Consider the following 13,350-nt stretch of genomic DNA (forward strand, 5'->3'; position numbering starts at 1 on the left):
CTGTACCTAAATACATATCCAGAGGATTTGTACTTTACCTTGAGTATTAAATTTATTTGGTACTTATTACTCTTATTTGAATACATTTCCAAGACAAATACTTTTACTTTTTTCTAAAATACTATTGGACACAAGCTGTGTTTGTCAAGGAAGGAAACCTAGCACAGTGCACACTCTCCACTGGGATCTATGTAAAAGCAGAAATATGTCATCCCTCCCCATAAGGATACCCAGGCCCGTCGCGAGAAGGCAAGCAAACCAAGCTTGGGGCCCTGAGCTGGCCTGGGGCCCCAAGATAATGACTGGTTATTAATAAAATGCAACGACAAACTGTGTTAGCGCCCCTTTGATAGTCAATGCAGTAAAGTGCAATGACACTTATCGGGATCCCCGTCAAGGGGGCCCCTCTCAGTAGTCGCTGACAGCAGCCAGCCAGCCAGGTTCGTGACTAGGGTTGCCACCTGTCCCGTTGTTCCCAGAATTGTTCTCTTTTTTCATCAGCTGTCCCGGGAAAACATAAATCTCTCCCGGGACACAATTTGTCCCATTTTTGTGGGGAAAATGTAAAACCTTAATTTGGTTCCCTTCGTTATGTAGTCTAGAAAGGTTCCCATCAAAGACACATGGATTAAAGTTCTCCGTCGCTACGACGGATTTCCGTCATTCAAACTTCACAGAGGCGACTTATGAGATCAATGTAGATCGGAGGAGAACAAGTGTTTGGCTGATCTTTATTGACAGATTGTCACACTCTACAGCCAATGGTATCGTTAACAGTGTGTGCACGCCTGACCAATGACAGTGTAGTGACCCACACAGGGCAGGATCTAAACACGGAGCAACGCTAACGTTTAGCTGCTTAGCTAGCAAGGACTCGTCGCGCTGCTACGTTATCAATTCGTTTTTGAATTTAGTCAACACGTGAGAACTCGTCTGACACGGAGAGTCTCCTGTTGTGTGCTACATGTGTGAAATAACAACTATAGTCTGGACTTTGTCTGCAGTGTATCTGTGTAAACGGCTTCAGTGTCTCTGCCTCCCTCTGGCACCGTGTGTTACCATGGTTACAGGAACGCCCTGAAACTTCATAATGATGATCAATAAGAAGTTTTTGGTTAGTTTGACTGTACAAAATCATGAATGTAGCCTGATTGTAGCTCAATGCTGAAATCTTGTATTAAAACATATAGAACAAATGTAAAGCCTCAGAGCTTCTTTGATTATTAACAGTATGTTAGTGATGACAGAAAGGTAACAACTCGCCATCAGACTGACATGGCTGCAAAAGTGGCTGTTTGTATGATGTATTTTTATGTTAAACGATAAGTGGCTCACTTTAAACAATATTATTATTAATAATAACAATAATAATTAATGATGATGATGAGAAGAAGAAGAAGTAGAAAAATAGCGTACTGAAAAGTTCTGTAGATGGTTGATTATTTGAAAGAGTAAAACTTGAGAGAAGCTTGGCAAAAAAAAGAGAGGCACAGTTTGATGTCATAGATTGAAAATTACATTGAAAAGACAAAAAACATTTTAAGTGTGAATAGAAGAGCTGTTCAGATCATCCTCCGGTAAAACACTGTCAGAGAACATGGTGTGGGGTGAGGCTGTAAATCTTATCTTATTCTTTTAGCATGTGTCAAGTAACGTGCCATGTAACATGTTTCACAAATTTTCCGCCATATGTGTTTTGTGTCCGGCGAAAATCTCTAAAATCACAATGAAAATCCACGCAAAAACAAAAAAGCATAAAGTGTCGTATCAAACAAATGAAAACATGCAGCCATCGCCACTTTTATGCAATCAGCATCAGGGGTGCGTGCGTGTGTGTGCGCATCCTCATCCCAAGAGTTCATAGTAATTTGGATCAGATTGCAAAACATACATTTTTCCAGTTGTGTTAATACAACAAATTGGTTGTTATTGTCTTTATGAATAAATGTATTAACAAATGATTAAATTACTGTGTGTCTGTCCTCCTGTTGACATGTTGACACCCCAATTATTTTCACAGCTACACCATCAACTTCATCCTCCATTCATGAGGAAGAAGCTGACATGGAAGAGAGCCATGTCCATTTTGCTTGGGGCCCCCAAATTCCTTGAAACGGCCCTGGGGATACCACCAAAGTAGCCACGTTCTCGACTGTGTTTGTCAACACAAAACCGCGACAATGGCTGCATCAGATGTAGTTTTTTGTAAAGCAGTGATCCTCAACCAGTGGTCTGGGGATAACATTGGTCTTTGAGGGGGTTCCAGTTCCCAACTTAGCTAAATGATAGAGAGTAAGTTGGACGGTGCAGGTTCATTTGGTTACAGTTTTAATGATTGTTGATACACATCTGCATCTGCAACATCTGCTGTCCTCCTGTGATCCCATTCATTTTATTTGTTTTATAGGTGTTTCTGCAGGCTTTATATAACATTGTGGTTCTAAAAGCAAGCACATCAGTGCAGGTGGTTTCAAAGAGTTAATTCTCAGAAACAAGAGTTAAAAGGTCCTTAAATTCATTTAGAAAAAATTATAGTAATTCCTTGATGTGGAAAAATAAGAAATTTACTCTTACTCTTACTGTTACTTTTACTTAAAGTACATTTAAAGCATGTACTTTTGGATACTTAAGTACTTTTAAAAGCAAGTACTTTTTTACTGTTACTCAAGTAACATGTAGACTGAGCTACTTTTACTTGTAACGGAGTAAATTTTATTTGTACTCTTACTCAAGTACTGGGGTCGAGTACTCTGTCCATCTCTGCTGCTTGCTTCATACACTGGTGGACAGAAGGCAAACCACTTGCCAGCATGATTCAGAACATTACATTTGAAACATTTGAAAGGACTCTAAAGCCGATGTTGACCCGTAGTGCAAAAAAAAACAGTAAGATTCATAAAAATAGAAGAACTTTAGACATATGCCTGTTGCACAACCCAGTCATAAAAGGACATCTTATAGATAATACTGTCATATCGTAAAAAAAAAAGACTGACACATATTAAGTAGACAAGATAATGATCTTACCGAAAGGTAAGTGCCTCATGTGAGGAAGAACCAGATATCATGTAGTCTTTCTCGCCTATCACCACATACAGAGGTGGATGTTGTCGTCTGCCAAGGGCTCAGTCATGCACGTCTCTGACATGGTGAAGCACCCCTTACACCTACACATACACACATTTTCAGTAGTGAAGCTAGTCTAGCTTTCAATCGCTGTAGTAGAACACTGTAGTCACACAGTGCACTGCATGGATTGCTTCGTAATGTTAGCTAGCAAAGTCATTTTCAAACAAGCCAGACAATTTTCCAGCCGTACCAGCCCTGAAATTCCATATGAATCAGTTGACGTTATCCAGTCAAGACAGTACATTGCTACCTTAGTTACTTTGCAGTTTATTGGCATTAGCAATAAAACTAACTTGTAGCAGCAAAACGACAACAACCACAACATCAAAGTATTTACGCATACAGCCATTTTGTATGCTTTGTTGCAACGTTATCTGTCCAACAGGCCACATCTGCATCATTCAGGAGCTTCAAAACATGGCTAACCTCCCTCCATGACTCAAATGCACCGCCAGTGTTTACTTTTGCCCAATGACAGTTGGAGGTCAGTGGCTATTACTCTTTCTGGGGGTTATGAGCAGTCTGTGTTGGGGTGTGTGTTGTGGAGGATTTATATTATCACACACAAGTGTAGTTTTTCTGTATTTTTGTATAATTTCATTAAAACATACTACGTTGCCATTTAACTTGAGAATTGTCAGGATTCACAAGTTAAAAACTGTCTCTACTGCAAGTGTCTTCAATGTTTTCCAAGCCAAGGACCCCCAAACTGATGGAGAGATGGAGCGGGGACCCCCTACATATATATATTGTATAAAATTGTGTTTTATATTAAACTGGTCCTATAGTGCCATGTATAAATGTAGCTTGTTATTGTGCATTCAATACTAAGATATTCAAATAATACACAGGTTTATATATTTATGTTTTTATTTTAAACATGTGCAAGGTACAGTGAGTAGGGTGGCCATGCCACTGTTATTCATAAACATAAAATAACTTAATAAACTGATACCTGCCAAGATCAACAATGTCTCTCAATTGCATGTAATCATGAAAGCTATTCAAATGGACATTTTTAAAACATAAATGTGGAAAGGAACATAAGTGATGCTTGTTAGTGCCACTGGCTGTATAAACATACCTGTTATCTTGCACACAATACTGAACTATTAACATAACTGACAGATTCATGTTTTAATTTTAAACATACAGAATGGGTAGTGAATCCTCAAACCATCTATGGATGGCATACGTACTCCCACATTAGTGAGATGTCTGACCCTGATGAGTAGCACACAACTTGTCTAACCTTAGACGGATGGAGACTGTCAGGCAGAGAGTCAAAATGTCAGCAAGATATGCAAGTTTGGTGATCCAGACATTGTCGCTGAAAAGTGCAGTCAGCTCTGTGCGCTTTTTTGGAGAAGTAAAAACTCCCAAATAGATGTGCGTTATTCTAACACATGTGCCAACACTGTTCCGAGTAAGTGTCAGTGCACCTGTGGCCCAGTGTACTCTTCTCCTTCAGCAGCACAGAGATTAGAGAAGAGTCGTGTTGGCAAAGCACTTTTCTTGACTTTATTCACAACTTTCATTTTGCCCATGAATTGTCATTTTCTCTGAAGAAAGCATCAATCACCTTGAAGATTTGAGCACTTGTTGTATGTTCAGGAAAGCGCTTACAAAACAAAAAATCCTCCTGCATTTCATTTTGATCCACAAAGCGCGCAAACGCCAGAAGCTGCGCGTCCTTTGACACATCCGTTGATTCATCCAGCTGTAATGCAAATGCATCTGCAAATCTCAGCTTCTCTATCAGTTGCACCCTCACATCCCTATCTTGTCAATAGCAAGGGTTGTTTCCGACAATGGAACAGTTTTCAGTTTATTAATGTCAATAATAATGTTAATATAAAAAAAACTGTCTAATCAACCAAAACTTTCATGACGCCCCTGCAGTACCTGGGTCGAGGACCCCTGTTGTAGACCTCTGCTCTACTGTATTACTGAGTTATTATCTTGTAATTCCACTCCGAGTTCCCAGTCTGAAATGCTAGCTGCATGGCTTACTGAGCTAACCAGTTGATTGCAGCTACAGTTAGTAGCAGTGATTACTCTGGTATGCTGCCCCTATATTTGTTTGGACCGACCTTGCATCATCAAGTGATCTTTTTTTTTCATCATGCACTTTTAAGATGATACTGTTTAGTCCCATAACTGAAGATAACTGTAGTTCAGTGGTAGACAAATAACTCAGATATATCATCATTACAAATGTTAAGATTTTATTAGTTTTATAACTTATTGTCTAATTGTAAAAGTGTATCTCTGTCTACTATAAGTCTGATTCAAGGGAAACGTCGTTGTCAATAAGCTTAATTGCAATTGAAGTCTTTTTCCTGATTTTGTTGGCCTTTGGTCCTCTCGTACACACCTGTAGAATTAAGGTGGCAACAGCTGCACTCTATAAATAGAAACATCAAAATTATGGGGAGGTGTTTTTAGGACAATCCTGCATGGACTTCGCCACACTGATCTTTCCTCTGGGCTTAATTTTTCTAGTGGGGGAAGTGGTGTGATGCTGATAAATTATTTTATTAAAATAGCAATAAATACTTTATTTTAGGTTGTAATGCATTACTGGACATATTAATTGAAATAATATATCATAACAATGAAGCAACACCTGAAGCAAATCATCTTTATGGCATTCACTCAGCTCCGTGTGAAGGGGCCAAACAGTCATATTCTCTCTCTCTCTCTCTCTCTCTCTCTCTCTCTCTCTCTCTCTCTCTCTCTCTCTCTCTCTGGATAAAATGAAATAAAATAAAACCAAGATGCTTTCATTTTAATGCATACATTATGTACTCTCTACTGCGCTGAAGAAGTTTCAGAGTTTGAATAGCCCATAATCATTGTATTTGCTTTCTTGTCTCGTGTGTCTCTCTTTCCAGCCCTTTACCGGAACTCAATATTTATTACTTGTCACGCTTGTTGAACCCCCCTGTCAACATTCACATAGGTGGAATACCTGCAGATTTTGCAGACTTAAAGATGGGAGTCTTCAGCAAAATGCATGACGTATGAGTCACGTCAGTAGCCTTTAGTCAGTGGAGATATATAAAGGCCTACATAGATGTGGAGTGTCACTTTGATGAAAGGTGTGGGTGTGAAAGGGACTGAACATCTTTCTCCGATAGTGAACGGGAATTCATAACTTTTCATCTTGGATTTAAATTTTCGGTAAGTAAATTTTTAAGTCTATATCCACACTTTTGTATAAGTCTGCTTGATGTTTGTGTTTTTAGTTTTGTAATGGCACTGATTTACAATAATATCTTTATTTCATTACATTCAACCTCATATCACATTTGAAGTGGTGGTAAGTGAAACTCATATGAAGTTAAAGGTGCACTATGTAGTTTTGAGAAAAGCATTTTAAGATCTTTATTAATTGATATTCTTGAGTGAATAAACTAAATAAACAAACTCTCATCAAAGGACAACACAATTTAATACTGTTTTAATGTATGTTAGTTGGAATCCAAGTTGATATCTTTTTAGATTAAACATTGTTCTGGGGCCCTTATTTCACCCAAGGTTGTTTATGTGGAAATGTGTCAAATAATTTTGTATCATTACCTTAGTAATGTTGTAAATATTAACTTTCTGAGTCTGATTTGTTTTCTGAAAATACATAGCGCACCTTTGATATTTTTCTTTAGCAATATGTTATGAATTCTGATTTAGCCCTTTCTCTCTTTTTTTCGACCATTTTTTAATTGCAAAGGTAGCATTTCTTTCTCAGAATGGTAAAAATGCACTGTTTCAGTTACAAACACATCAGCATCATACTATGAAAATCTGATCAATTGAGTATATCAGTTCAGTTTGTTGGATGAAGGGATCTTTTTTTCTCCTCTATTACAGATTTATAGTTCGGGTCAGTGACGCTGCTAGCCATTTTGGTGCCCTAAGCATAATTCCTTTAAGATGCCCCACCCCAAGAAAAAAAAGTTTTTATTACCAAACATATAACTCAATACCAATAACACAATAGAAGCATGACAATGTAACACCTAGAAACAATAAAACAACAAAGGAAAATCAACTTTCGTAAACACAGTACACAGAACAGATCACACAGGTCTCTACATTGTTACCTGCTGATGGACTCTCAATGACAGGACTTATGCTTTCAAAGGTGGTGGTTCTCTGTGTTCTCTGTGTATCTGTCCTTAAAATGCTGGTTGAGGGTGGTTGTTCAGAGCTTGGTACTGTTGTCTACAAACCTGTTGGCCGGCTGGGGTTGAGTGTGTGTGTCTGAACTGCTTTTAGATGATTGCTCATCATCTGTATCTTCCTCTTGGCCACACGATCCTCCTTGTACTTATGTCAGCATTAACGCTGCAATGATTTAGAAGTACGAAGAAAAAGGATCAGCATAGAAAGAGACAAAATATTCAAACAAAAAATCTTATACCGAAAACAATTATAAACATTTAAAACTGAAAGCATGCAACCAAGGAGCTCTCCCCCTTTATTACTTATTTATCAACTATTTGATAAATCTAATCTAATATAAAAGCATGATAGAGTGAGTTGCAATATTGCACACAATTCAACAATAAAGTTTGCTTCATATCATTCATAATGATATCTTATATTTATATCTTACCTACAGGAATAAGAGCATAATGATACACAAGACTACATTTCGGAATCTTTAACATTATTTTACCATTTAATTGAATACAACTTAAATATGGTTACTAATAAGAGCATTTTTTTTGTCTACTACAAAGAGTTTTTCTATTTCACTGGCAGATGTCGTCCATGCCTTTGCATCCTTACATAAATGCAATCAAAAAGCCAGTTCATTTTGTCATGTAGCTTCTGTCACATTCAGCTGTAACTAAGCTAGCTTCTGCAGTAACACCAAAAGTCTGAGTTCTTCAGACTTCACATTATCAAGAGCCATTTTCTGTCCCACTGCACATCCGACACCTCTCCTAATCTGTGTGAGAGACTGTAGCCTTCATTCTGCTGAATTCTACTGAAAGACAATCCTAAAGAAGGTCGTGGGTTTGTTATGCATTGCAAATGCCAAAATGTGCGTTCTCAAATGATACCATGCTAGGTGAACTGCTAAATGCCTGGCTAAAGACTATTAATCGCATGCTACACGGTAATAAATGGTCTGAAGCAAGAGGGATTGTTAGCCTACCTTGTGCACTGACTGCTAACTCTTACTGAGAAAATATTGACCACCATCATGTCTAAATAAACCACAAACTACTCCTCAATATCTAAAGTAAAGTAACAGCTACCTGTCGTCAGTTGCTTGTAAAATGCATAGATAATGTTTAACGTGTTTAATATTTTGAGTTTGTTAACATTAGCAATAACGTCGACTAGTTTGAGGTGTATGCTGGGCTAACCATCACATAAGCAGCACATTTCCCTTATTTAAGGATGATTGAACACGGACTGCAGTTTTTCTTTCTTTACTCTGCTCCTGACTCCTGCTGTCTTTTCAGGGCCATTTCCAAAAAAGTTGACAGCCTGGCTATATTTGGTGCCCCCTCAGCACTTGGTGCCCTACACACAGCATGTGACGCGCATGGTGGGAGTGGCGGCACTGGGTCAGGTTCAGCCTGTTCTGAAGGAGGTGTTCAGTTATTTGCTCTAAGGCATTTCAATGGGAATATGTTTGTGAACAGCTGCACAGACTGGGTGATTAGGGTGGTTAAACAGCAGTATTCCTCATTCAGTGCACCTGTCTGTTGCAGTACTGTGCTTGTTGATGTACTGCATGTAGATGTGTCCATTCTGTCAACTCTTATCTGGATAAAACCTAATGGAGACGAGAAATCTTGATGATGTTTTAAAGTATCATGAAAAATAAAATCATATGATGTAACCATATAAAATGTACCTTTAGATAAAGGCTGCAAGTATGGATTAAATGATTCTGAGTTCTCTTAGAACAAAAGCTGTTTTCATTAAAACAGGAAAGGAACAAAATACGCAGAGTGAAAGTATAACTATTCAATTAGATTGGTAAAATGATTTATCAATAGAAGATTTTTACATATTTGATGATCCCAGGGATGTCATCAGTAACATGACAGTGAAAGTAATGATTCTATAGGCTGGTCACTGTTGTACAAAAGGTTTGCGACATGGTGACAGGCACAATAAATCTCTGCATTGTTTGATTATTTATTTATAGAAGGAAGACAAGATGGGTGTGGCAAGGATCATAATTTTCATGATCGTAACAGGTAAGCTGAGTGATATTTCTTCAATTGCCTTTACAGTGTCTTGATAAAAAATAAGTAAAATAATATAGGGGGATGACACGACATAATGGTAGAATTCTGTCCTGCACCTTATCAACTATTTCTTATGCAAAGACACATCAGAATCTAGTACCAACCTGAGATCACAATCAGTAAACAAATATAAAAGGCGAGTTGTAGCCTGGTCAAACTTAAAAACCTCAGATAACTTTATTTGTTGTGTTTATTACAAACTTGTTTGAAACGCATGAAACCTATCGTTAAGTTAGTTGGACCACTGAGTAACCTGGCAAGTGTCCAGCCAATCACACAATACACATAAATTCATGTGTTTATGCATTCTGATGACCACCACTTACTGTTGTCGGTTTTATTTTTTAACTGAGATGAAGAAACCGGACAATAAATTGTGGTCTTATCTTTAAAAAAAAAGTGAGAAGCACTTGCCAAACGGTGAATTCACAAATCTGGGGTAGAACATTGAAAACAAATAACACTATGATCTCTAATACAATGACAAGTGTGTGTCAGCCCTAGGCATGTCTGTAAGTATGCCTCTCACTGCATGAAAAGTGGGATTTTCGTCAGTAAGCGGCATTGTAGATTGTCGTGGAAGTTCAGGTTTACGACTGCACCGGTTTACGACTGGAAATTGATGTGGGCCTTGCTTGGCAGTCGTCTCCCCATGATCCCCCGGCCTGTAATTCTAGGGGCGACTTTAACATGTAAATGGAAATGCTGTGAGCTATATGAATGCAAATCAGGGTAGCAGGGGGAGTTTTACCCCAGGTGACATTTTTGTAAAAGGTATAAACTTCATTTTAAGAAAATCTCTGGTATAAATAAATAAGGCTCGGTATAGCGAATCACAGACTCTAACAGTTTAGCTCGAATTGATTTATTTAATAAAAGTATACAAGATTACTGTGTATGTCATTAGCAATGGCCAATGTTGGTTAAAAAAGATACACAATTAATTTTTTTTCTCTCTCCTGGGAACAACTTAAAAATAAAACACATTTATGACATTTCTATGTAGGAAAACTATATTGAAAAATCATTCTTTATCAATGAACACTCAGGCCAAATATCAGCCTCAGAGGGCCAAAAGTGTGGCTGGCTAGAGTGGAAACATTTTGGGGGACTGAAAGACCAACTGACCATAAGACTGACTGACCAATAGGCTAACAAGGTGATCTGAAGAGCAGCTACTCACAAATAAAAATGCGTTTTAACTTCTCAATCATAGTTGCAGTGTATGTAAATGCCCTGGATACAACGACAACCGTTGCCTCAACAACAACTACAGCTGTTCCGACAACAATAATAACTACAGCTGCTCCAAGAACAACAACCACAGCAGCTTCTACAACCACAACTACCGCTGCTCTGACAACAACAACCACATCTGCCCCGACAACAACAACCACAGCGGCTCCTACAACCACAACTACCGTTGCTCAGACAACCACAGCTGCCCCAACAACAACCACAGCAGCTCCAACAACGACTGCTGCTCAGACAACAACAACCACAGCTCCAACAACAAGGACCAAAGCTGCCCCAACAATAACAACCACAACAGCTCCAACAACAACGACTGCTGCTCTGACTATAACAACCATAGCCCCTCCAACAACAACAACTACAGCTGTTCCAAAAACGACAGCTGTTCTGACTATAACAACCACAGTTTCCACAACAACAACAGCAAAAATTACAGCTGCTCCAACAACAACAAGCACAACTGCCCCGAAAACCACAACTATTGCTGCTCCGACAACAACAACTACAGCTGCCCTGACAACCACAACAACCGCAGCTGCAACAACAAAAACTACAGCAGGTCCATCAATAACAACAACAGCAGCTCCAACAACAACTACAGCTGCAGCAACCTCAACACCTGACCCTGTTACCTATGTCATATCAGCAACATTGCAAAATGAGATCTTTACAGATGAGTTACTGAATCACACCAGCACTCGATTCAAAGAGCTTTCGGGCAAAGCCACAGCTCGTGTGAGTAATTTCAAAGTTATCTCATTTTCCATTCACGTTGTCTGTACTGAGCATAATTATGTTTGAGTTCATGAGAGTTCTAGCTGAAATAGAAAGATACTTAATCATCATTAAAACTTATTTTAGGCAAAATTGCAGTTTTTTTAATTCGTTTTGAAGCATATTGTGCTTAATGGCTAATCATAGTTTTTAATCTTGTCTTTCTGCAGTGCAATCAAATATATCGAGTAAGATTTGGTTCTGACTTTGACCAGTGTATTGTGAGACAATTCAGGTAAAACATTTTTAGCAGTGATTTAAGTGGTTTAAGATTTTTTATGCACCTCTGTGGTCTATTTGTATCTTCTGGTGTTGATAGTATCACCTACATTACAAATGACACGTAGATAGAATTGTCTCCTATCATTGTTTGACTTTTGTCCTACTTTGTTCTATGTTACAGGGCTGCTTAAGCTCAACAAATACGAGCGATTGGAACTGCAGTAGAGTTTTCAGTTGTGTTCAATCGGTCTATCCCAATTTTAGCACTCCTAATGAATACTGTTGTTGCTCAATCCTTAGTTGATGCTGCAAATGATCCAAACACCTTCAATGTGACCTTTGGTGCCTCTTCAGTTACATTAGTATGTAAGTAAACTGTTTAGCCGTATATCTCTGTTATACTGGTGCTCATTGATGTCAGTTTGACAGCAATCAAGGATAAAAGAAATGCTTTTGGTCCAGGCAAAAGTACTTTTTTAGTTTTTCACCTATTCCTTAAAAAATGTTTTTACAGCGGGTCCGGTTCCTGCCACTACACTTGCTGCAACCACAACTGCTGCAACCACAACAACCACAGCTGCCCCTAAAACAACTACAGTAGCTCCAACAACAAAAACTACAGCTGCCCCAACTACAACAACCATAGCTGCTCTCACAACAAGGACAGCTGCCCCAACAACAACAACTGCAGATCCAACATCAACAATCACAGCTGCTCTGACTACAACTACAGCTGCTTTAACAACAACAACCACAGCAGCTCCTGTAACAACAACAGCAATAGCTCCAACAACAACAGCAGCAGAACCAACAACTACAGCTGCTCTGACAACAACTACATCAGCTGAGACAACAACTACAGCTACCCAAACAACTACAGCTGCAGTAACCTCAACACCTGACCGTGTCACCTACGTCATATCAGTGACCTTGCAAAATGAGATCTTCACAGATGAGTTGCTAAACCGCACCATCCCTCGATTCAAAGAGCTTTCAGGAAAAGCTATAGCTCGTGTGAGTAATTTTAAAGTTATTTCATTTTTCATTCATGTTGTCCGTACTGAGTATTATCATCTTTGAGTTTATGAGTGTTTTAGCTGAAATACAAGATTATTACAGTTTTTATTGATTGCTTTGACCTGTTTAAACAAACTGGAATCCACTCAGTTTTCATCATCACTGTCTCAGCAGAGCACAAGACACCTCTTGCAAATGTGTTAACCCTTTCTCATTGAACTGACACATTTTCCCCACCCTTTTGCAGAACAGTGAACACAGATGTCATTCAAGCAGTCCAAACTGTATAGCCGTATACGTCTGTTATACTGGTGCTCAGTGATGTCAGTTTAACAGCAATCGAGGATATAATAACTGCTTTTGGTCCAGGCAAAAGTACTTTTTTAGTTTTTAACCTATTCCTTAAATGATGTTTTCACAGCGGGTCCTGTTCCTGCCACTACAATTCCTGCAACAACAACTGCTGCAACAACAAAAGCTGTAACTACAATTGCTACAGCAACAACTTCTGCAATGACAACTGCTGCAAAGACAACAGCTATAACTACAATTGCAGGAACGACAAACAACAACACTTCCTTCAGATCTTTTAATCCATGCATCACTTTGATGCTGTTTATATTAGCCCACTAATTTAATTAATCATTAACAAAAAAAAGATAAAATCTATACT

The 13,350-nt window shown here is 38.6% G+C and overlaps 1 protein-coding gene across 1 annotated transcript; it reads left to right on the top strand.

Annotated features, from left to right (window-relative positions):
• Positions 1 to 9,916: 9,916 nt before the first annotated feature.
• Positions 9,917 to 13,350, top strand: LOC115589447 (mucin-5AC-like). Its single transcript, XM_030430288.1, has 5 exons — positions 9,917 to 9,922; positions 11,360 to 11,399; positions 11,961 to 12,026; positions 12,175 to 12,674; positions 13,099 to 13,350. The coding sequence occupies exons 1-5, from the start codon at positions 9,917 to 9,919 to the stop codon at positions 13,159 to 13,161; spliced, it is 675 nt and encodes a 224-aa protein (XP_030286148.1). The 3' UTR covers positions 13,162 to 13,350.

This window comes from Sparus aurata, chromosome 10, assembly GCF_900880675.1.
Source record: "Sparus aurata chromosome 10, fSpaAur1.1, whole genome shotgun sequence".
In the NCBI taxonomy this organism is placed as follows: Eukaryota; Metazoa; Chordata; class Actinopteri; order Spariformes; family Sparidae; genus Sparus; species Sparus aurata.